The 25,169-nt window shown below is 46.2% G+C and overlaps 1 protein-coding gene across 4 annotated transcripts in view; it reads left to right on the forward strand.

The window, feature by feature from the left end:
- Window positions 1–271: 271 nt before the first annotated feature.
- Window positions 272–25,169, forward strand: part of CIT (citron rho-interacting serine/threonine kinase) — a 251,152-nt gene continuing 226,254 nt past the window's right edge. For all 4 annotated transcript variants that reach the window (XM_038762428.1, XM_038762429.1, XM_038762430.1 and 1 more), the window contains exons 1-5: window positions 272–367; window positions 4,162–4,303; window positions 16,554–16,729; window positions 17,316–17,417; window positions 24,891–25,033. In XM_038762428.1, coding sequence (XP_038618356.1) covers window positions 272–367; window positions 4,162–4,303; window positions 16,554–16,729; window positions 17,316–17,417; window positions 24,891–25,033 — 659 coding nt within the window. The remainder of the gene's footprint in view (window positions 368–4,161; window positions 4,304–16,553; window positions 16,730–17,315; window positions 17,418–24,890; window positions 25,034–25,169) is intronic.

Raw genomic sequence — 25,169 nt, forward strand, 5'->3', positions numbered from 1 at the left:
AACACCTTGTACCTCCCTGGCGCTTAGAACAGTGCTCTGCACATAGTAAGCGCTTAATAAATGCCATTATTATTATTATTATTATTAATCCCCATTTTACAGATGAGGTCACTGAGGCACAGAGAAGTGAAGTGACTTGCCCATGCCTTGAAAGACCGTGTTTCATTTTCCCTGGAGGGGGGGCTTCCTATGTACCAGCCGTTTCTACGTCAGCCACGAAATGATTTTTTCCTTTTTTTATTAATTCTCTCCTGCAGCGTGAGCACCCAAGATGCTGAAATTTAAATACGGGGTGCGCAATCCCGTGGATTCCGGCGGGGCCGAGCCCATCGGCAGCCGGGCCTCCCGGTTGAATCTTCTCTTCCAGGTAAAGGAGTAAGCCATCTGACCAGCTGGCTCGATTCGTTCAAGTGTATTTATTGAGCGCCTACTGTCCGCAGAGCACTGGACTGAGCTCTTGGGAGAGGACAGTACAGCAATAAACAAACACATTCCCTGCCCACCGTGAGCTGACATTCATTCATTGAGCCCGCTGTTGGGTAGGGACCGTCTCTATACGTTCCCAACTTGTACTTCCCGAGCGCTTAGTACAGCGCTCTGCACCCAGTAAGCGCTCAATCAATACGATTGAATTCATTGAACTCAAGTATCTGTGATCTGTCGCCCCTGCCACCTTGATTTTTGTTAGAAAAATACTGCCCATGATGAACAGTGACAGGAATTGAGGACGCCCCCAAGGAGCAGCGTGGAAAGAGCCGGGGGTGGGAGGCAGAGGATCTGGGTTCTAATTCTGGCTCCACCACTCGTCTGCTGGGTGTCCTTGGGCGAGCCACGTCACTTCTCCCGCCCTCCCTCTGCCCATCCGCCAAGCTCGCTCTCTTCCTCCCTTCAAGGCCCTACTGAGAGCTCACCTCCTCCAGGAGGCCTTCCCACACTGAGCCCCTTCCTTCCTCTCCCCCTCATCCCCCTCTCCATCCCCCCCATCTTACCTCCTCCCCTTCCCCTCAGCACCTGTATATATGTATATATGTTTGTACATATTTATTACTCCATTTATTTATTTTACTTGTACATATCTATTCTATTTATTTTATCTTGTTAGTATGCTTGGTTTTGTTCTCTGTCTCCCCCTTTTAGACTGTGAGCCCACTGTTGGGTAGGGACTGTCTCTATATGTTGCTAACTTGTACTTCCCAAGCGCTTAGTACAGTGCTCTGCACCTAGTAAGCGCTCAGTAAATACGATTGATGATGATGATTACTCTATTTATTTATTTATTTTACTTGTACGTATCTATTCTATTTATTTTACTTTGTTAATATGTTTGGTTTTGTTCTCTGGCTCCCCCTTCTAGACTGTGAGCCCACTGTTGGGTGGGGACTGTCTCTATATGTTGCCAACTTGGACTTCCCAAGCGCTTTGTACAGTGCTCTGCAAACAGTAAGCGCTCAATAAATACGATTGATTTATTGATTGATTGATTCTCTGGGTGAAGCAGTTAGCTCATCCCTCAAATGGGCACTGAGACTGCGAGCCTGGGTTTACTCAGGGAACGTGTCTGCTAATTCTGTTGACTTGTCTGTTCCCAAGCACTCAATACAGCGCACTGCATATAGTAAGCGCTCAACAAAAAGCGCTCAGCTGTCGCGCGTTTTGTTGTCTGTCTCCCCCTTCTAGACTGTGAGCCCACTGTTGGGTAGGGATCAACTCTATATGTTGTCAATTTGCACTTTCCAGGCACTTAGTACAGTACTCTGCACACATTAAGCATTCAATAAATACAATTGAAAGAATAATAATAATGATGATGATGGCATTTATTAAGCGCTTACTATGGCAAAGCACTGTTCTAAGCGCTGGGGAGGTTACAAGGTGATCAGGTTGTCCCGCGGGGGGCTCGCAGTCTTAATCCCCATTTTCCAGATGAGGTCGCTGAGGCCCAGAGAAGTGAAGTGACTTGCCCAGAGTCACACAGCTGACAATTGGCGGAGCCGGGATTTGAACCCTTGACTTCTGACTCCAAAGCCCGGGCTCTTTCCACCGAGCCACACTGCTTCCAATGAATGAATAAAGGTTGCTGATCCAAGTGCAAGGGCGATGCCCAAGGGAATGGAAAATGAGGAAATGAGAGCCATTCATTGTCGTATTTATTGAGCGCTTACTATGTGCAGAATATCATCATCATCATCATCATCATCAATCATATTTATTGAGCGCTTACTATGTGCAGAGCACTGTACTAAGCGCTTGGGAAGTACAAGTTGGCAACATATAGAGACAGTCCCTACCCAACAGTGGGCTCACAGTCTAAAAGGGGGAGACAGAGAACAAAACCAAACATACTAACAAAATGCAATTTTGTTACTGACAAAATAAAATTTCAGTAGGGCCTTGCACTGAGTGCCAAGCACTGTTCTAAGCGCTGGGGTAGATACAAGGTCATCAGGTTGTCCCACGTGGGGCTCAAAGTCTTCATCCCCTTTTTCCAGATGAGGGAACTGAGGCCCAGAGAAGTTAGGTGACTTGCCCAAGGTCACACAGCTGACAAGTGGCAGAGCAGGGATTAGAACCCATGACCTCTGGCTCCCCAGCCCGTGCTCTTTCCACTGAGCGACGCTGCCTCAATCCCCATTTTCCAGATGAGGTCACTGAGGCCCAGAGAAGTGAAGTGACCTCAGACAAGAGGCGGAGCCGGGAGGCCTTCCCAGACTGAGCCCCTTCCTTCCTCTCCCCCTCGTCCCCCTCTCCATCCCCCCATCCTACCTCCTTCCCTTCCCCACAGCACCTGTATATATGTATATATGGTTGTACATATTTATTACTCTATTTATTTATTTATTTATCTTACTTGTACATTTCTATCCTATTTATTTTATTTTGTTGGTATGTTTGGTTCTGTTCTCTGTCTCCCCCTTTTAGACTGTGAGCCCACTGTTGGGTAGGGACTGTCTCTATGTGTTGCCAATTTGTACTTCCCAAGCGCTTAGTACAGTGCTCTGCACATAGTAAGCGCTCAATAAATACGATGGATTGATTGATTGATTGATTCGAACCCCGGTCCTCCTGACTCTCAGTCCCACCTCAGCTCCTGCTGTACTAAGTGCCTGGAAAGTACAGTTCTGCAACAGATAGAGACAATCCCTACCCAACAGCGGGTTCACAGTCTAGAAGGGGGGAGAGAGACAACAAAACAAGTATACAGGCAGTGATAGACAGGGTAAGCGTCATACTCTGTAAGCTCTCAGACGATGGGTTGAATTTATCCCGCTCGCGGAACCCCATTAATTTCAAAATTTAAGAGAAGAGGGTGCTGATTAAGTAGGTTAACATCTCTGCCTAATTAGATTCCGGATTCTGGAATTCTAGATTCTGCCTAGTTAGATTCTAAATATCTCTGTTAGATTCTCTGCCTAATTTGGGGACCATGAAATGAAAATCCCCCCTCTTCTGCTGTGTTAGTAAATCAATCAATCAATCGTATTTATTGAGCACTTACTGTGTGCAGAGCACTGTACTAAGCGCTTATGCCAGCATGTTCCCCACTTTCCTTTTGTGGCATCCTCAAAATGTTCACTTTGTTTTCTGCACGTGGCGCTCTTAAAATAATAAAGCCCTGGTGTGTATTCATTGCTTCTGTGACATCAAATTCTTTGGATGGAGAAACTAGGTTGAAATTAGAATCAGAAACGTCTCTAGAATTCAGGGTCTCGAACTCACCTGAGGTGTAAATTGGAAGGCACCTGTTTCCGAAAACCAACTTCATGGGGTCCTAATGGTTGTGCTCCAATCAATCAATCGTATTTATTGAGCGCTTACCGTGTGCAGAGCACTGTACTAAGCGCTTGGGAAGTACAAGTTGGCAACATATAGAGACGGCCCCTACCCAACAGTGGGCTCACAGTCTAAAAGGGGGAGACAGAGAACAAAACCAAACATACTAACAAAATAAAATAAATAGAATCGATATGTACAGGTAAAATAGAGTAATAAATATGTACAAACATATATACATATATACAGTATATATATACTGTGTTCTGGCTGGATTAGTTAGAGCAACTGTTTTTCACGGATGGTTTGTAATTTGCTCCAGGAATTTATTATCGATCAAAGCTTTTCATCACTGCCTGAAATGCCAACTTGCTGCTTTCTTGCTTTCAGGGGAAGCCATCCTTCCCGACTCAACAGCAAACGTCTCCTCTCTCCCGGGAGGGAATCCTAGATTCCCTATTTGTTCTTTTTGAAGAATGCCGTAACCCTGCTCTGATGAAGATTAAACACGTGAGCAACTTTGTCAAAAAGTGTAAGTATTTATTTGGGGCTCTCGCTGTAGCGCTGGTCCATCAGTAGGATTTTGGGAGCTGTACTAAGCACTTATAATAATGATGGCATTTCGTAAGCGCTTACTATGTGCAAAGCACTGTTCTAAGTGTTGGGGGGGGGGTTACAGGGTGATCAAGTTGTCCCACGGGGGGCTCACAGTCTTCATCCCCATTTTACAGATGAGGTAACTGAGGCACAGAGAAGTTAAGTCCCACTTGGGAGAGGACAACGTAACAGAGTCGATAGCCGTGTTTCCCTGCCCACAACGAGCTTACGGTCTAGCGGGGAATATAAATAAATAAATGACGGGTATGGACGCAAGTCCCGTGGGGCTGAGGGGGAAATGGAAAAGGGAAGCAAATCCAAGTGCCAGGGTGACGCAGAAGGGTGTGGGATTAGGGGAAATGAAGGTTTAGGGAAGGCCTCTTGGATGACTTGAAATAATTTGACCTAATTTGGGGAAACGAAGGCTCATCGGCCCTGTTGAATGTGAAGAAGCTGTGTAATCGCAAACCTGTAAATGATTTCAGTGTTTCTAGGAAGAGTTATATCGCTGGAGTGCAGTACGGTGTATATTTCTGGGTAGTGGATCACTAGAGATAAATCCACGGTCACGTTAAATCGGCAGGGCTATAAACCCCGACATGATGAAGGGTTTGGTGCATCAAGGGCTAGAAATAATAAAATTAGATTCGGTTCAAAAAATTGCTAGGTTGGGAGTTTGGGAAACATAGTTCAAAACCCAGATGCTCAGTGTGAAGGAAACTTGGAAAGTTAAAATGACATAAATTGTAGGGGAATTTGAGGCAGAAAATGAGGAATGCACTCTGTGACTCGGTGGCTAGAAAACCTGTGGAGTCTTGCGTTGTGCTTTTTGAAGCATCCTATTATTGTCTGGGGAAGCTATAATACCTCTGAAATAGTGCATATCTGTCAATCCCAGACTGAGCCCCCTTTTTCCTCTCCTCCTCCCTATCCCCCCCGCCCTACCTCCTTCCCCTCCCCACGACACTTGTATATATTTGTACAGATTTATTACTCTATTTTACTTGTACATATTTACTATTCCATCTATTTTGTTAATGATGTGCATATGGGTAGGGACTGTCTCTATTTGTTGCCAATTTGTACTTCCCAAGCGCTTAGTACGGTGCTCTGCACATAGTAAGCGCTCAATAAATACGATTGATGATGATGATGATATAGCTTTAATTCTATTTGTTCTGCCAATTTTAACACCTGTCTACATGTTTTGTTTTGTTGTCTGTGTCCCCCTTCTAGACTGTGAGCCCGTTGTTGGGTAGGGTTGTTGCCAACTGGTACTTCCCAAGTGCTTAGTACAGTGCTCTGCACACAGTAAGCGCTCAATAAAATACGATTAAAATGAATGAATGAATCAAATAGTATTTATTGAGCACTGACTGGCACTAAATGCTTGGGGAGAGCACAATACAACAGATTTGGCAGCATGATCCCAACCATAGGAGCTTACAATCTAGTGGAGGTGCTTAACCCCAAATAATACATCTCTTTTGAAGCATTAGCGCGTTGTGGACAGGGATTGTCACTCCTTATTGTCGTATTGTACTTTCCCAAGCGCTTAGTACAGTGCTCCGCACACAGTAAGCGTTTAATAAATGCGATTGAAATAGGATGAAATGATTCTGGGAAATGAGAGGTGAAGGAATTTGGTAACTAAACTCATGGTTGAAAAGAAATTTAATTTTGTATGATGTGGCAAATATACATCTCTTTTGGGTAAGGTTGACAGTAATAAGGTACAGATGTATTGGATTGTCTTCCAGCCAATCAGGTGAGAAGCAGCATGGCCTAGTGGATAGAGCCTGGGAATCAGAAGGTCATGGGTTCTAATCCTGGCTCCGCCACTTGTCCGCTGTGTGACCTTGGGCAAGTCACTTCACTTCTCTGGGCCTCAGTTCCCTCATCTATAAAGTCGGGATTAAGACTGTGAGCCCCATGAGAAGCAGCGTGGCTCAGTGGGAAAGAGCCCGGGCTTTGGAGTCAGAGTTCATGGGTTCAAATCCCGGCTCCACCAATTGTCAGCTGTGTGACTTTGGGCAAGTCACTTAACTTCTCTGGGCCTCAGTGACCTCATCTGGAAAATGGGGATTAAGACTGTGAGCCCCCCGTGGGACAACCTGATCACCTTGTAAACTCCCCAGCGCTTAGAACAGTGCTTTGCACATAGTAAGCGCTTAATAAATGCCATCATCATCATCATCATCATCATCAGCAATCGTATTTATTGAGCGCTTACTATGTGCAGAGCACTGTACTAAGCGCTTGAGAAGTACAAATTGGCAACATGTAGAGACAGTCCCTACCCAACAGTGGGCTCACAGTCTAAAAGCGGGAGACAGAGAACAAAACCAAACATACTAACAAAATAAAATAAATAGAATAGATATGTACAAGTAAAATAAATACATAAATAAATAGAGTAATAAATATGTACAAAAATATATCCATATATACAGGTGCTGTGGGGAAGGGAAGGAGGTAAGAGGGGGGGGGGGATGGAGTGGGGGACGAGGGGAAGAGGAAGGAAGGGGCTCAGTCTGGGAAGGCCTCCTAATCATCATCATCATCATCATCATCATCATGTGGGACAGGGACTGTGTCCAACCTGATCTGCTTCTGTTCCCCTCCAGCGCTTAGTACAGTGCCTGGCACACAGTAAGCGCTTAACAACTTCCACAATTATTCAGTACCACAGTTGAGCACAGCACTGGGAAGGCACCACTCCAAAATAGCCAAAATCCAGTTGTGTGGGTTTCCAAAACTGGGACTTTCTAAACTAGCTTCAAACCCAGTTAGTCTAGACAATCAGTTTTCTACTCTATTTCAAACTGAATTCATTCATTCATTCAGTTGTATTTATTGAGTGCTTAACTGTGTGCAGAGCACTGTACTAAGTGCTTGGGAAGTACAAGTTGGCAACATATTAATTACATGAATTACATAATTATATGAATTACATAATTACATTGAATGAAATTAATTGCATTGTAACTGCAATACAATACTCAAATTACATTCTAAAAATCCACTGGACTATAAATTCCCTGAGAGCAAGGATCACATTTACTAACTCTGTTGTACCTTCTTCAGTACCGTAGTGGGTGTTTGATCACTTTTGAACACCCAGAGTATGTTGGAGGACCGCTTAGTACAGGTGCTCTATGGCACAATAAGCACTCAATAAGAGCTATTATTCCTACTAATAATAATGATAGCATTTGTTTAAATGCTTATTATGTGACAAGGCACTGTACTAAGCGCTTAGTACAGTGCTCTATGTACAGTAAGCACTCAATAAGAACTGTTATTCCTTACTAATAATAATGATAGCATTTGGTTAAATGCTTATTATCTGACAAGGCACTGTACTAAGCGCTTAGTACAGTGCTCTATGTACAATAAGCACTCAATAAGAACTGTTATTCCTACCAATAATAATGATAGCATTTGTTAAATGCTTATTATGTGGCAAGGCACTGTACTAAGCACTTAGTACAGTGCTCTATGCACAACAAGCACTCAATAAGAACTATTATTCCTACTAATAATAATGATAGCATTTGTTAAATGCTTATTATGTGACAAGGCACTGTACTAAGCGCTTAGTACAGTGCTCTGTGCACAATAAGCACTCAATAAGAACTATTATTCCAACTACTAATAATGATAGCATTTGTTAAATGCTTATTATGTGACAAGGCTCTGTACTAAGCGCTTAGTACAGTGCTCTATGTACAATAAGCACTCAATAAGAACTATTTTTCCCTACTACTAATAAGTGATAGCATTTGTATAAATGCTTATTATGTGACAAGGCACTGTACTAAGCGCTTAGTACAGTGCTCTATGTACAACAAGCACTCAATAAGAACTTTTATTCCTACTAATAATAATGATAGCATTTGTTAAATGCTTATTATGTGATTGTGAAATGCTTATTATATATTATTATTTTAGACTGTGAGCCCACTGTTGGGGTAGGGACTGTCTCTATATGTTGCCAACTTGTACTCCCCCAAAGTGCTTAGTACAGTGCTCTGCACACAGTAAGCGCTCAATAAATGCGATTGATGATGATGTGACAAGACACTGTGCTGAGCGCTGGGGTGGATGCAAGGAAATCGGGTTGAACACAGTCCCTGTCCCTCAAGGGGCTTACAGTCTCAATCCCCATTTTACAGTTGAGTTAACTGAGGCCCAGGGGAAGTGAAGCGACTTGCCCAAGGTCAACACAGCAGACAGGTGGCGGAGCAGGGATTAGAACCCCATGACCTTCTCACTCCTAGGCCCGTGTTCTAGCCGCTACGTCAAGGTGCTTCCCAAGTACCGATGATTAGTTGATTGAACTACCCGTGTTTTACAAAATAAGGGCCTGGAGACATTTTGAGGGTGCCCGAGAGAACTTGTTTCTGAGGGCGGAATTAAAATTCAGCCCTTGCTTCCCTCCGGTCTATCAGCGGTATTTATTGAGCGCTCACTGCGTGCAGAGCGGTGTATTAAGCGATCCTCCAGTGGATTCATCTGGAAAATGGGGATTAAGTTCTGTGAGCCCCACGTGGGACAACTTGATTACTTTGTATCTACCCCAGTGCTTAGAACAGTGCTTTGCACATAGTAAGCGCTTAATAAATGCCATCAAAAAAAAAAAAGAGAGAGAGGCGATGTGTCAGGAAAGGCAGAGCGACAGGGATCGGCCCGCTTACTCCCACAGGAAGGTGGCACTCGGCTAGGGAGATTGGACACTATGGATGTCTCCCGGCTGTACCTAGACAGCGGCTCCCTGGCCTTGATTTTTGTCTATTTGGTGCTCCCTCTGAGGAGAACTCCCTCCTCCCCCAGATCCGACGGACCCACCGCTCTCCCCACCTTCAAAGCCTTATTAAAAACGGCGGCCTCCTCCAAGAGGCCTTCCTCCGCGAAGCCCTCTTTTCCCCGGATTTCCTCTCCCTTCTGTGTCACCTCTGCGTTTGGGATCTGTCCCCTCTAAGCATCTGATAGATGCTTCATGATAGATAGATAGCATCTGAAAGATCCGCCCTTTCCTCTCCATCCATACCACTACCCTGCTCATTCAAGCTGTCATCCTATCCCATCTGGACTACTGCATCAGCCTTCTCTCTGATCTCCCATCCTCGTGTCTCTCCTCACTTCAATCCACACTTCATGCTGCTGCCCGGTTTGTCTTTGTCCAGAAACGCTCTGGGCATATCACTCCCCTCCTCAAAAATCTCCAGTGGCTACCGATCAATCTGCGCATCAGGCAGAAACTCCTCACCCTGGGCTTCAGGGCTGTCCATCACCTCTCCCCCTCCTCCCTCACCTCCCTTTTGTCCTTCTCCAGCCCAGCCCGCACCCTCCGCTCCTCCGCCGCTAATCTCCTCACCGTTAGGCCTCGTTCTCGCCTGTCCCGCTGTCGACCCCCGGCCCACGTCATCCCCCGGGCCTGGAATCCCCCAATCCCTCTGCCCATCCGCCAAGCTCGCTCTCTTCCTCCCTTCGAGGCCCTACTGAAAGCTCACCTCCTCCAGGAGGCCTTCCCACACTGAGCCCCTTCCTTCCTCTCCCCCTTGTCCCCCTCTCCATCCCCCCCATCTTACCTCCTTCCCTTCCCCACAGCACCTGTATATATGTACATATGTTTGTACATATTTATTACTCTATTTATTTATTTTACTTGTACATATCTATTCTATTTATTTTACTTTGTTAGTATGTTTGGTTTTGTTCTCTGTCTCCCCATTTTAGACTGTGAGCCCACTGCCCAGTGTAGGGACTGTCTCTATATGTTGCCAACTTGTACTTCCCAAGCGCTTAGTACAGTGCTCTGCACACAGTAAGCACTCAATAAATACGATTGATGATGATGATAGTCACCCCAACCGCACTTATGTCCTTACCTGTCATTTATTTATATCAACGTATATGTGTCGCCAACTTGGACTTCCCAAGCGCTTAGTACAGTGCTCTGCACACAGTAAGCGCTCAATAAATACGAATAAATGAATGAATGAATCAGCGTAGGACACAGAAGGTGTTCAACAAGTGATCCAGCTACCCTAGCTAGTGAATTGCATGGGTTAGGCCGAGGCCAACTATTTGATAACAGATATTCACTCTGGGGAGAAATGGAAAGACACTTTAGGACTGTCTCCCCTTCTAGACTGTGAGCCCACTGTTGGGTAGGGACCTGTCTCTATGTGTAGCCAACTGTATACTTCCCAAGCGCTTAGTACAGTGCTCTGCACACAGTAAGCGCTCAATAAATACGATTGATTGATTGAAAAACGATAAATACGTCAGCGGGGGGTTCAGTTGTCCGGCTAGTCATCCACATAGAGAGTACTTTGTAGTCACCTTTTGGTAGCTCGGGATAGACGCAGCATCCACTAGGCCACACTGCTTAGAGAAGCAGCGTGGCTCAGTGGAAAGAGCCCGGGCTTTGGAGTCAGAAGTCATGGGGTTTCAAAGCCCTGCTTCCACCAATTGTCAGGTGTGTGACTTTGGGCAAGTCACTTTCACTTCTCTGGGCATCAGTTACCTCAACTGTAAAATGGGGATGAAGACTGTGAGCCCCCCGTGGGACAACCTGATCACCTTGTAACCTCCCCAGTGCTTAGAAGAGTGCTTTGGCACATAGTAGGGGGCGCTTAATAAATCCTATTATTATTATTATTACTGATCAATGAGTGGGTATCTATCGAGAAGCGGCGTGGCTTAGTGGAAAGAACCCAGGGCCTTGGGAGTTAGAGGGCGTGGGTTCTAATCCCGTCTCCGCCACTTGTCAGCTGTGTGACTCTTTGGGGCAAGTCACTTCACTTCTCTGAGCCTTCAGTTACCTCATCCGTAAAATGGGGGATGAGAGACCGTGAGGCCCCATGTGGGGACAACCTGATTCCCTTGGTATCTATCCCAGCGCTTAGAACAGTGCTTGGCACATAGTAAGCGCTTAACAAATGCCATCATTATTATAGAACAGAACACTGTAGGCAGAACACTGAACTAACTGCTTGGGAGAGTCAATACAACAGAATTGGCAGACACGTTCCCTGCCCATAACGTGCTTACAAATCTAATGGATAACAATGATGGCATTTATTAAGCTGCTTACTAGTGCAAAGCACTGTTCTTAAGCACTGGGGAGGTTACAAGGTGATCAGTTGTCCCATTCTTAATCCCCATTTTCCAGATGAGTTAACTGAGGCCCAGAGAAGTGAAGTGACTTGCCCAAAGTCACCCAGCTGACAATTGGCGAGCCAGGATTTGAACCCACGCCCTCTGACTCCGGGCTATTTCCACTGAGCTACGCTGCTTCTCAATCAATCAGTCAATCAATCAATCGTATTATTGAATGCTTACTGTGTGCAGAGCACTTACATAGCACTTACAGAGAAGCAGCGTGGCTCAGTGGAAAGAGCCCGGGGCTTTGGAGTCAGAGGTCATGGGGTTCAAATCCGACTCCGCCAATTGTCAGCTGTGGGACTTTGGGCAAGTCACTTCAGTTCTCTGGTCCTCAGGTTCCCTCATCTGTCAAATGGGGGGTGAAGACCGTGAGCCCCTCGTGGGACAACCTTGATCACCTTGTAACCTCCCCAGCGGCTTAGAACAGTGCTTGGCACATAGTAAGCGCTTAATAAACGCTATATCATCATCTCTGTACTAAGCGCTTGGGAAGTACAAGTTGGCAACATATAGAGACAGTCCCTACCCAACAGTGGGCTCACAGTCTAAAAGGGGGAGACAGAGAACAAAACCCAAACATACTAACAAAACGGGAGAGGGGGGAGATGGATATTAATATGATTCGAGAAGTCATTTATAATATGTAATTTAAAGATATGTACAATAAGTTGCTGTGGGGTTGGGCAGGGGGTGTTGAATAGCAACTGTCCAGAGGTCACAGATCCAAGTGCATAAGAAGATGCAGAAGGGAGGAGAGAGCTGGGGAAAAGAGGGTGTAAATCTGGGAAGGCCTCTTGGAGGAGATGGGTACCGTAATAAGGCTTTGAAAGTGGAGACAGTGGTTGTCTGGGCGGCTTTGAAGGGGGAGGGGAGTTCGAGGCTAGCGGAAGGATGTGGGAAAGGGGGTTTGGTCTGAAATAGATAATAATAATAATGATGGCATTTATTAAGCACTTGAAAATGTGCCAAGCACTGTGTTCTAAGCGCTGGGGAGGGGTTACAAGCTAATCAGGTTGCCCCATGTGGGGCAACCTGTATTATATATTTGTACGTATTTATTACTCTATTTATTTTACTTGCACATATCTAGTTCTATTTATTTTATTTTGTTAATATAATAATAATAATGATGGCATTTATTAAGCGCTCACTGTGTGCAAAGCACTGTTCTAATATGTTTTGGTTTTGTTCTCTTGTCTCCCCCTTCTAGACTGTGAGCCCACTGTTGGGTAGGGGCCGTCTCTATATGTTGCCTACTTGTACTTCCCAAGCGCTTAGTCCAGTGCTCTGCACAGCAGTAAGCGCTCAATAAATACGATTGTGATTGATTGGATGTGGGGCTCACAGTCTTCATCCCCATTTTACAGATGAGGTAACTGAGGCCCAGGGAAGGTGAAGTGAAGGCCCCTTCCCGACTGTGAGCCCGCTGTTGGGGTAGGGGACCATCTCCATATGTTGCCAACTTGGACTTCCCAAGCTCTTAGTCCAGTGCTCTGCACACAGTAAGCGCTCAATAAATGCGATTGAATGAATGAATGAAAGGTGACTTGCCCAAAGTCACACAGCTGACAAGTGGCGGAGCTGGGATTTGAACCCAGGGACCTCAGACGTCCAAAGCCCGGGCTCTTTCCACTGAGCCACGCTGTTTCTCAGCGTGAGATCGGGGCACAGTGAGGAAGCCGGCACCAGAGGAGTGGGTTCTGCGGGGTGGACTGGAGGAGGGAGGAGCGGTGAGGTGGAGGGAGGAGGGGGGCGAGCTTATTGAGCGCTTTAAAAGCCGTTTCCATTTGATGCCAGCTGAATAATAATAATAATAATGACTGGCATTTATTAAGCGCTTACTATGTGCAAAGCACTGTTCCAAGCGCTGGGGAGGTTACAAAGGTGATCAGGTTGTCCCATGAGGGGGCTCACAGTCTCCGTCCCCATTTTACAGATGAGGGTAACTGAGGCCCAGAGAAGTGAAGTGACTTGTTCCAAAGTCACACAGCTGACAATTGGCAGAGCAATGACAATTGGTGGATTGGGTAGCCATTGGAGGTTCTTGAGGAGTGAGGAGACAATGGACCAAATGTTTCAGTATGAAAAATAATCCATGTAGCAGATTGATGTATGGACTGGAATGGGGAGAGACAGGAGGTCAGCAAGGAGGCAGATTCATTCATTCATTTCAATCGTATTTACTGAGGCGCTTACCGTGTGCAGAGCACTGTACTAAGCGCTTGGGGAAGTCCAAGTTGGCAACATATGGAGACGGTCCCAAATCAATCAATCAATCAATCGTATTTATTGAGCGCTTACTATGTGCAGAGCACTGTACTAAGCGCTTGGGAAGTACAAATTGGCATCACATAGAGACAGTCCCTACCCAACAGTGGGCTCACAGTCTAAAAGGGGGAGACAGAGAACAGAAACCAAACATACCAACAAAATAAAAATAAGTAGGATAGAAATGTACAAGTAAAATAAATAAATAAATAAATAGAGTAATAAATATGTACAACCATATGTACATATATACAGGGTGCTGTGGGGGAAGGGAAGGGAGGTAAGACGGGGGGATGGGAGAGGGGGGACGTAGGGGGAGAGGAAGGAAGGGGGCTCAGTTGTGGGAAGGCCTCCTGGAGGAGGTGAGCCTGGTCCCTACCCAGCAACGGGCTCACAGTCTAGAAGAGGGAGGCAGATAACAAAACAAAACAAGGGTGGTCTGGTGTCAAGTCATCAGAATAAATAGAAGTAAAGCTAGATGCACATCATTGGCAAAATAAGATCGAATAGATGCAGTAGTCCAGGGCGGGATAGGATAAGGGCTTGGAATTAACAGGGGTAGCAGTTTGGGATGGAGAGGAGAGGGCGGATTTTAGCATTGTTTTGAAGGTAGAACTGACGGGATTTGGTGACAGATTGAATATGTGGCCTAGTGGAAGGACCCCGACCCTGAGAAAGGACCTGGTTTCTAATCCTGGCTCTACCCCTTGTCTGCTGTGTGACCTTGGGTAAGTCACTTCACTTTTCTGGGCCTCAGTTACCTCATCTGTAAAATGGGGATTAAGAATGTGAACCCTGTGTGGGGGGCAGGGACTGTGTCCAACCCAGTTATGCTGCACCTATTGCCGGTACGTTTAGTAATAGATAGTAATAATAATGATGATGGCATTTATTAGAGCGCGTTACTATGTGCAAAGCACTGTTCTAAGCACTGGGGAGGTTACAAGGTGATCAGTTGGCCCACGGGGGGCTCACAGTCTTCATCCCCATTTTACAGACGAGGTCACTGAGGCACAGAGAAGATGAAGAGGGGGAGGAAGGGGCTCAGGCCTGGAAGGAAATAGAGGTATAAGAGAGTAGTGGGTGCTGTCTACAGGGATGGGGAGGGCAGTGGTTTAGGTGGGAAGATGAGGAGATCCTGTTTTGGACCTGTTGATGTTTGGAAGTGTCGGCGGGGCATCCTAGTAGAGTAGAGTGTGAATTGTCACACAGCTGACGATTGGGCGGAGCCGGGATTTGAACCCATGACCTCTGACTCCAAAGCCTGAGCTCTTTCCACTCATTCAATCATATTTATTGAGCGCTTACTGTGTGCAGAGCAATGTACTAAGCGCTCTTTCCATTGAGCCATGCTGCTTCTCCATTCATTCATTCAGTAAATATTTATTAAGCGCTTACTGTGTGCAGAGCACTGGACTAAGCGCTTGGGAAGAACAAGTCGGCAACGTATAGAGACGGTCCCTACCCACCAACGGGGCGTCACAGTCTAGAAGGGGGAAGACAGACGACAAAACAAAACATGTAGACCGACGTCAAAATCGTCAGAACAAATAGAATTAAAGCTCTATGCACATCATTAACATCATAAATAGAATAGTAAATATGTACAAGTAAAATAGAGGAATAAATCTGTACAAATATATACAAGTGCTTTGGGGAGGGGGAGGAGGTTAGGGGCGGGGGGGATGGAGAGGAGGAAAGGGGGGCTCAGACTGGGAAGGAAATAGAGTATAAGAGATAGTGGTGGCCGTCTACAGGGATGGGGAGGGCAGGGTTTGGGTGGGAAGATGAGGAATCCCGTTTTGGACCTGTTGAGTTGGAAGTGGTCGGCGGGGCATCCCAGTAGAGATGTCCTGAAGGCAGGAGGAAATTGCCAGCCTGCTGAAGGAGAAAGGTCAGGCCTGGAGAGGTTGATTTGGGAATCATCCGGGTAATAATAATAATAATAATAATGGCATTTATTAAGCGCTTACTATGTGCAAAGCACTGTTCTAAGTGCCGGGGAGGTTACAAGGTGAGATCAGGTTGTCCCACGGGGGGGCTCACAGTCTTATCCCCGTTTTACAGATGAGGTAACTGAGGTCCAGAGGAAGTGAAGTGACTTGCCCAAAGTCACACAGCTGACAACTGTGGAGCCGGATTTGAACCCGTGACCTCTGACTCCAAAGCTCGTGCTCTTTCCACCGAGCCACTCTGCTTCTCTAGGGGGCAGATGGAAGCGCCTTGGCTTAGACTGTGAGCCCACTGTTGGGTAGGGGACTGTCTCTATATGTTGGCCGTCTTGTACTTCCCAATGCGCTTAGTACAGTGCTCTGCACACAGTAAGCGCTCAATAAATGCGATTTGATTGATTGATTGATTAAAGAACTGAAGAGAGATTTTCCCAAGCCCTGGCGTATGATCCCCAATGAAGTCTAAAGATGGAAAAAAAGGCGGGATGGTTGGCGTTTCCCTTTTCTCCCTTCCCGAATCTAAGAAAGGGCTTATATTCTAGTCGCCATGGAAATCTACTTTTAGTCGTTTTCCTTGGGGAACCCTTCACAATTTTAGCTGTAACATCCCGCTAAACATTTTGGCACTTCTTCCCCGTCCGTTCTCGATACCGTGAGAGGAAAGTTCCCGTCAAAGCCGTCGACATCGGCAGGTAAACGTCGGGGGAGTATCTTCCATTCCTTTAGCGGAGCCGTGCTCGTTCGCACCCGCTGGTTAACCTTGGAAATCCCCCATTCCCTCCGAGGCAGATTCGGAGACCGTAGCTGAACTCCGGGAACTCCAACCCAGTGTGAAGGATTTTGAAATAAAAAGCCTGGTCGGCTGCGGTCACTTTGGAGAAGTGCAGGTGGTAAGAGAGAAGGCCACCGGAGATGTCTACGCCATGAAAGTGATGAATAAAAAGTCCCTGTTAGCCCAGGAACAGGTACGGGGGAGTTTTTCTTCTACGTGTTTCCTTCCGGAGCGCGTTGAATCTTTTAACTAGGCCAAGGGCTCCTCAGTCAACCGGTAGCTTCTTTTCGGCCTGGTTTGAATAATGTCTGTCTTGGCAAAAGAGCTTCTCTCAGTTTCCCGTCTCTATTCCCTAAGCAGATATTCGGGAAGAGATTCTCCAGGCTCACGAGTCCACTTTGATTTCTCTTGATGGAGCCTTGAAGTCTCATTTCAGCGAGGAGGGGGTGGGGTGGTTTGAAGAGACGTCCGTGTCAATGCCCGTTTGCAGGTCAGGTGCATCGTGGGAACGTTTTTTTCAAATTTCCTTTTTATTTTTAACTTTTGAGTTGGTACTTTTGCTTTAGAACAGGCGTTTCTGAAAGCTGAGCCAAGGACGAATGCCCGTCCGTCCGTCCGTCCTCGATTTTAGCTCTCTTGGAAAATAAAACTGCCGCTGGTCGGAGAGACGGCGTTTGGGTTAGGGCATTTAGGGGTACCTCTAGAGAAGGGGGTTGTTGGGAGGGCCGTGGCCTGAATCGGGGCGTTTCATAATGTATTCCTTCAAAATGATTTCTTAGGTTTCGTTTTTTGAGGAAGAACAGAGCATACTATCTCAGAGTTCCAGCCCCTGGATCCCTCAGTTACAGTATGCGTTTCAGGACAAAAAGAATCTTTACCTGGTGAGTCTACCATTCGGGTTGAATCGCTCCTTCCAGCTCATCTCTCTCTCTCTTTCCCTAAAAGTTACCCCTTTTCGTTAAATCAGCATCAGCAAATGTTATTAAATGCCCATCCTTAGCTGGGCGCTGTACTTTGCGTTTCAGTGAATGATAGAAGACCTGCTTCCCGCCCTCAAGAAGCTTACATTCTAAACAGGAGCTAAGACACAGGAAAAAATGGAACGCGTTTTCTGTGATTTGGTCGGCGGGGGACAGTTAAATAGGATAGCACGTTGCACTGGATTTGTTTTCTACTCTCTGTGCCTCGTTCTCATCTGGCCTCTTATTCAAGCCTTCCCTCCTATCTGGAACTCCCTCCCGCTTGACATCTGGTAGACACACTGCTCTCCCTATTTTCAAGGCCCTTCAAAATCAAATCTCCTCCACGAGGCCTTCCCTGATTAAGTTCTCATCTCCCCAACATATTTTCCTTTCAACTACCTCTTGGACACTTGGGGTACCTACCCCCGCCGCACTTATGAGCAGGCCTTATTAAAATCACATTTCCTCCAAGAGGCCTTCCTGACTAAGCCTTAATTTCCCCTCCTCCCTCTCCCCTTCGCATCGCCCCGGCACTTGAATTTGTACCCTTTAAATAATAATGATGGTATTTGTTAAGCGCTTACTATGTGCGAAGCACTGTTCTAAGCGCTGGGGGGGGATACAGTAATAATAAATAATAATATTGGTATTTGTTAAGCGCTTACTACGTGCGAAGCACTGTTCTAAACGCGATGGGGGGGATACACGGTGATCAGGTTGTCCCACGTGGGGCTCACAGCTTCATCCCCATTTTAAAGACAAGGTAACTGAGGCCCAGAGAAGTGGAGTGACTTGCCCACAGTCACACAGCTGACAAGTGGCGGAGTCGGGATTAGAACCCATGACCTCTGACTCCCAAGTCCGGGCTCTTTCCACTGAGCCATGCTTCTTCTTTCCCTTGACCTTGACTGCGAGCCCGCTGTTGGATAGGGACCGTCTCTATATGTTGCAAACTTGTACTTCCCAAGCGCTTAGTACAGTTCTCTGCCCACAGTAAGCGCTCAGTAAATACGATTGAATGAATGAATAAATGAATTCCACGGCCCCAGCTTTCCTATCAATGTTTGAGCACCATAATAATAATGATAATGATGGTATTTGTAAGTGCTTACTACGTGCCAAGCACTATTCTAAGCAGGCCGGGAATTTCAAGGTTATCAGGTTGTCCCAGGTGGGGCTCGCAGTTTCTTTATCCCCATTAAGGTAATTGAGGCCCAGAGAAGTGAAGTGACTTGCCCAAAGTCACACAGCTGCCGAGTGGCGGAGCCGGGATTAGAACCCACGTCCTCAGACTCCCAAGCCTGGGCTCTTTCCACTAAGCCACGCTGCACCATGGTTTCGTGGGCCGTTTTCACTGGCGCAGTCTCCCGCTACTGTCTTTTCACGTCAGCATCTTGAAGCTCTGGAGCACGCGCTAGACGCGTGTTTTTTCCTCAAGGTCCTGACAACTGGCTGCAGTGCCTTTTCCTGGAGGCGCGGATGATTTAGGACATTTACTGCGGGTGCAATGTCAAAATGACCCCTTAGTGGCGGATTTGCAGATAATGTCAAGCGGGGCCCTTCGTTCAGGGTATTTCCCAGTTTCGGGAACCTTCATTTTCCGATTCGTAAACCGATGGTGAAACATCATTGCCAGCAGGGAACGCGGCGCTACGGAACGGTGAAGGTATCACCGAGTGTGGGTTTATCTGGATTCGGTCCACCTGGGAAACTGCCTGATTTTTTCGAACGATTCAGTTGAGCCATTTCTGAGAAGCAGCGTGGCTCAGTGGAAAGAGCCCGAGGCTTTGGAGTCAGAGGGTCATGGGGTTCCAATCCCGGCTCCGCCAATTGTCAGCTGTGTGACTGTGGGGCAAGTCACTCCACTTCTCTGGGCCTCAGTTTACCTGTGTCTTAGTAAAAATGGGGGGGATGAAGCTGGAGAGCCCCAGACTTGAGCCCTTCCCTCCTCTCCCCCTCGTCCCCCTCTCCATCCCCCCATCTTACCTCCTTCCCCTTCCCCACAGCACCTGTATATATGTATATATGGTTGTACATATTTATTACTCTGTTTATTTATTTATTTATTTATTTTACCTTGTACATTTCTATCCTATTTATTTTATTTTGTTGGTATGTTTGGTTCTGTTCTCTGTCTCCCCCTTTTAGACTGTGAGCCCACTGTTGGGTAGGAACTGTCTCTATGTGTTTGCCAATTTCTACTTCCCCAAGCGCTTAGTACAGTGCTCTGCACATAGTAAAGCGCTCAATAAATAACGATTGATTGATTGATTGATTGATTGACTTTGGGCAAAGTCACTTGACTTCTCTGTGGCCTCAGTTCCCTCATCTGTAAAATGGGGATTAAGACTGTGAGCCCCCCCGTGGGACAACCTGATCACCTTGTAACCTCCCCAGCGCTTAGGAACAGTGCTTTGCACATAGTAAGCGCTTAACAAATACCAACATTATTTCTGGACATCCAGAAATCAGGGATGGATGCTTGTCTTATTTATTATGGTTGTACATATTTATTACTCTATTTATTATCTTGTACATTTCTATCCTATTTATTTTATTTTGTTGGTATGTTTGGTTCTGTTCTCTGTCTCCCCCCTTTTAGACTGTGAGCCCACTGTTGGGTAGGGACTGTCTCTATGTGTTGCCAATTTGTACTTCCCGAGTGCTTAGTACAGTGCTCTGCACATAGTAAGCGCTCAATAAATACGATTGATTGATTGATTGTCTTATGTAACCATCTTTAGCTCTTTGTGCTCTTTTTCCCAGGCTAGTTGTAAAGCAAGTCCTCCATCTTCCATCTACTGTGCTTCTAAACTGGCTTTCATCCCTCCACGCTTCACATACTTGGCTTCAAAGCATTTGGTCACCTTGCCCCCTCCTGTCTCACCTCGCTGCTCTCTTATTCCCACACTTGGCTCCTCAAATGCCAACCTACTTACTGTACCTTGATCTCGTTTATCTCGCCGCTGACCCCCCGCCCCACATCCTGCCCCTGGCCTGAAATAATAATCATAATAATAATAATGACGGCATTTATTAAGTGCTTACTATGTGCCAAGCACTGTTCTAAGCACTGGGGAGGTTACAAGGTGATCAGGTTGGTCCCACGGGGGGCTCAAAGACTTCATCCCCATTTTACAGATGAGGGAACTGAAGCCCAGAATAAGTGAAGTGACTTGCTCATGTCACACAGTTGACAATTGGCGGAGCTGGGATTGAACCATGACCTCTGACCTCCAGAGCCCGTGATCCTTCCACTGAGCCACGCTGCTTCTCCTGCGTGAAATGCCTTCCCTTCTCATATCCTACAGGCAATTATTTCCCCACCTTGAAAGCACATCTCCAAGAGGCCTTTCCCGACAAAGCCTTCGTTTCCTCTTCGTTCATTCATTCAGTCGTATTTATTGAGCGCTGATTGTGCACAGAGCACTGTACTAAGTGCTTGGGAAGTACAAGTGGGCAAAAAAATAGAGACGGTCCCTTCCCGACAACGAGCTCACAGTCTAGAAGGGAGAGACAGACAGCAAAACAAAACATGTCGACTGGTGTCCAAACCGTCAGAATAAATAGAATTAATAGCTATAACGAGCATCATTAATAAAGATAGAGTAGTAAATATGTACAAATAAAATAGAGTAAGTAATATACGTAGAAATATATACAAGTGCTGTAGGGTTGGGGGGGGAAATGGGGAGGAGGAGAGGAAAAAGGGGGGGGTACTTACGTACATATCCATAATTGATTTATTTTTATTAATGTCTGTCCCCCCCCTTTAGACTGTAAACTCATTGTGGGCAGGGAATGTGTCTTTCAACTCCGTTATATATCTGTTTATAACTCTTATAACTCTGTTATATTGTTCCCTCTCGGGAGGAGGGAGAAATAGCATACCTAGCAGACAGGGCACAGCACTGGGAATTCCCGAGGGGACCGGGGGTTGTAAGCCCAGCTCTGCCTTATTGTGTGACCTTGGCAAGTCACTCATCATTCATACAAACCGTATTCCTTGAACGCTTCCTATGTGCAGAGCAATGTACTGAGCGCTCAACTGGAGAAGCAGCGTGGCTCGGTGGAAAGAGCCCGGGCTTTGGAGTCAGAGGTCAGGGGTTCAAATCCCGGCTCCACCAATTGTCAGTTGGGTGACTTTGGGCAAGTCACTTAACTTCTCTGTGCCTGTTACCTTCTCTGTAAATGTGTTGCCGACTTGTACTTCCCAAGCGCTTAGTAACAGTGCTCTGCACGCAGTAAGCGCTCAATAAATGCTCTGCACACAGTAAGCGCTCAATAAATACGTATTGATGATGATAAATATGATTGATTGATTGATAAAAGGGGATTAAGACTGTGAGCCCCCTGTGGGACAACCTGATCACCTTGTAACCTCCCCAGCGCTTAGAACAGTGCTTTGCACATAGTAAGCGCTTAATAAATGCCCTCATTATTATTATTAACTTCTCTGTGCCTCAGTTCTGTTCTGCTTCTTAGTCTGCGAGGCCCGTGCGGGCCAGGAACTCTGTCCAAGCTAATTACCTCGTATCTTCCCCAGTGCTTAGAACAGTGTTTGACGTACAGAAAGCATGAGCCCCTTCTTTCCTCTCCCCCTCGTCCCCCTCTCCATCCCCCCGTCTTACCTCCTTCCCTTCCCCACAGCACCTGTATATATGTATATATGGTTGTACATATTTATTACTCTATTTATTTATTTATTTATTTATTTATTTTACTTGTACATTTCTATCCTACTTATTTTATTTTGTTGGTATGTTTGGTTCTGTTCTCTGTCTCCCCCTTTTTAGATTGTGAGCCCACTGTTGGGTAGGGACTGTCTCTATGTGATGCCAATTTGTACTTCCCAAGCGCTTAGTACAGTGCTCTGCACATAGTAAGCGCTCAATAAATACGATTGATTGATTGATTGATTGATTTAATAGCTTAAAAGAGGTGCTTAGTACAGTCCTCTGCACACAGTATGTGCTCAATAAATACGATCGATCGAAAGGGTGACTCAGAAGGGAGAGGGAGAAAAAGCTGTCTGAACGCCTCCCCCTTAGGTCTGACCCTGACTGCGCTACTTAGTGGGCGACTATTTTTTCTTCTCTCTTTTGGGGGGATGGAGCGAGGGGAGCTTTCCAAGCCGACTGTGAGGGCCGCCCGCTTCCCCCTCCCAGCTCGTGTGCCCAAAAATCGCATCGCATCTGGGCTCGAGGGCCGGGGAACTAATTAACGAACGTGCCACGGGCTGTTCCCTTTCAGCGAACCGCCGCCATTGACGGTAGTTTTGACAACTCGACATGTGCTGTTTTGGCCGCTCTCGGGGGAAGATGATCGACTCTTCAGGCTCCTCTGAAAGTTAATCATTCAGGCAAGTCTGTTTTGCCAGCGCGTCCCTGTGTTGGTGGCGACAGAAGCCCGCTTTTGGAAGCCGGCCCTCAGTAGGGGACTGTTGCCTTTTTGGGAGCGCTTCTTGTTTGAGGCCCCGGCCTCTTCGGGCTGGCGGTTTTCTCATGGCAAGAGTGGGATATTCAGACCTCCTATTGACCTCAATTCAATCTGTAAGTGCAGTAACGCCTGTGCGGAGTTTCTTGAGTTTCTTGAGCGCTCGATAAATACGAGTTGATGATGATCAATGCTAGTGGAATAATTTCCTCTGCATCTTACATAGCTGAGGCTCAGTCAATCAATCAATCAATCGTATTTTATTGAGCGCTTACTGTGTGCAGAGCACTGTACTAAGCGCATGGGAAGTACAAGTTGGCAACATATAGAGGCGGGTCCCTACCCAACAGTGGCTCACAGTCTAGAAGGGGGGAGACAGAACCAAACCAAACATATTAACAAAATTAAAATAAATAGGATAGATATGTAGAGAAGCGGCGTGGCTCAATGGAAAGAGCCCGGGGCTTTGGAGTCAGAGGTCATGGTTCGAATCCCGAGTCCACCACATGTCTGCTGTGTGGACCTTGGGCAAGTCAAGTTAACTTCTCTGAGCCTAAGTTACCTCATCTGTTAAAATGGGGGTTAAGACTGTGAGCCTCACGTGGGGACAACCTGATCACCTTGTAACCTCCCCAGGCGCTTAGAACAGTGCTTTGCACATAGTAAGTGCTTAATAAATGCCATTAGTTATTATTATTATATGTACAAGGTAAAATAAATAGAGTAATAAATATGTACAAACATATATAACAAAAATATAGGTGCGTGTGGGGAAGGGCAATTCAATTTCAGTTCGTGCATTGTAGAAATTTCATCCCATTTGGAACAAAGGCTTCGTTGCCTCCCGGGGAGAAAGTGACTTGACTCGTGCCTGTTAACAGAAAAAACGAAGACTGGATCGAAGTTTAGGAAGGGCAGGCTATCCCCTTGCTTTAAAGGGCCACAAAACTGCTTTAATTGTGCATCTTTACATCCCCGCTCAACTTTTGTTTTTTAACATTTATAATAAGTTCATGCTCAGTTTGCCCATTTCCTATTTGGCAATTTGTGTCTGCTTTATTTTTTTTTAATGGTATTTGTTTAGTGCTTACTATGTGCCAGGCGCTGTACTAAGCGCTGGGCTAGGTACAAGAAGCTACTCAGGTTGGACCCAGTCCCTGTCCCACGTGGGGCTCACAGTCTTAATTCCCCATTTTACAGATGAGGGAACGAGGTCCAGAAAAGTGAAGTGACTTGCCCAAGGTCGCACAGCAGACAAGTGGCTTGGCCGAGACTAGAACCTAAATTTTTTCTAAGTCCCAGGCCCGAGCGCTATCCAATAGGCCACACTGCTTCTCGTTACTCTCCCAAGCTATTAGTACGGTGCCTGGTGCACAGTAAGCACTCAATAAATAATCATAATAATAATAATGATGGTATTTAAGTGCTTACAAAGTGCCAATGCACTGTTCTATAAGCGCTGGGGGAATACAAGGGTGATCAGGTTGTCCCACGTGGGGCTCACAATCTTCATCCCCATTTTCCAGATGAGGTAACTGAGGCCCAGTGAAATGACTTGCTCAAAGTCACACAGCTTCAATTGGCGGAGCCAATTGGGCGGAGCCAATTTTAAAATCCCCCATTTTACAGTTGAGGTAACTGAGGCACGGAGAAGTGAAGTGACTTGCCCTAAGTCACGCAGCTGCTGACAATTGGCAGAGGCTAGGATTTGAACCCATGACCCCTGACTCCAAAGCCCGAGCTCTTTTCCACTGTGCCATGCTGCTTCTCATTCTCATATGCATTCAAGGTCAGTGAATTGGCAGAGCCGGGATTTGAACCCATGACCTCTGACTCCAAAGCCCGGGCTCTTTCCGCGGAGCCACGCTGCTTCTCCGTAAATACAACTGTTTGATCGACTACAGTGGGGGTCTAATATCCCAGTTGCCTATTTTTGGTTATGTGATCTGTCTACAGGTTATGGAATATCTACCGGGAGGCGACCTCTTATCACTCTTGAACCGCTACGACGACCAAATCGATGAAATTATGGTTCAGTTTTACCTAGCGGAACTGGTTTTGGCCATTCACAGTGTTCATCAGATGGGCTTTGTGCACCGGTAAGTAGGTTACTCACGATACGCCTTGTCATCTCACCGGGTCATTTCCGAATCACCTAAAATAAATTTGTTTCATGCCGTACATTCTGACGCAGCTGATGGCCGTGCTTCAAGATGCCCACAAAGGGTCTAATAA

This window comes from Tachyglossus aculeatus, chromosome 21 (genome assembly GCF_015852505.1).
Source record: "Tachyglossus aculeatus isolate mTacAcu1 chromosome 21, mTacAcu1.pri, whole genome shotgun sequence".
Lineage (NCBI taxonomy): Eukaryota > Metazoa > Chordata > Mammalia > Monotremata > Tachyglossidae > Tachyglossus > Tachyglossus aculeatus.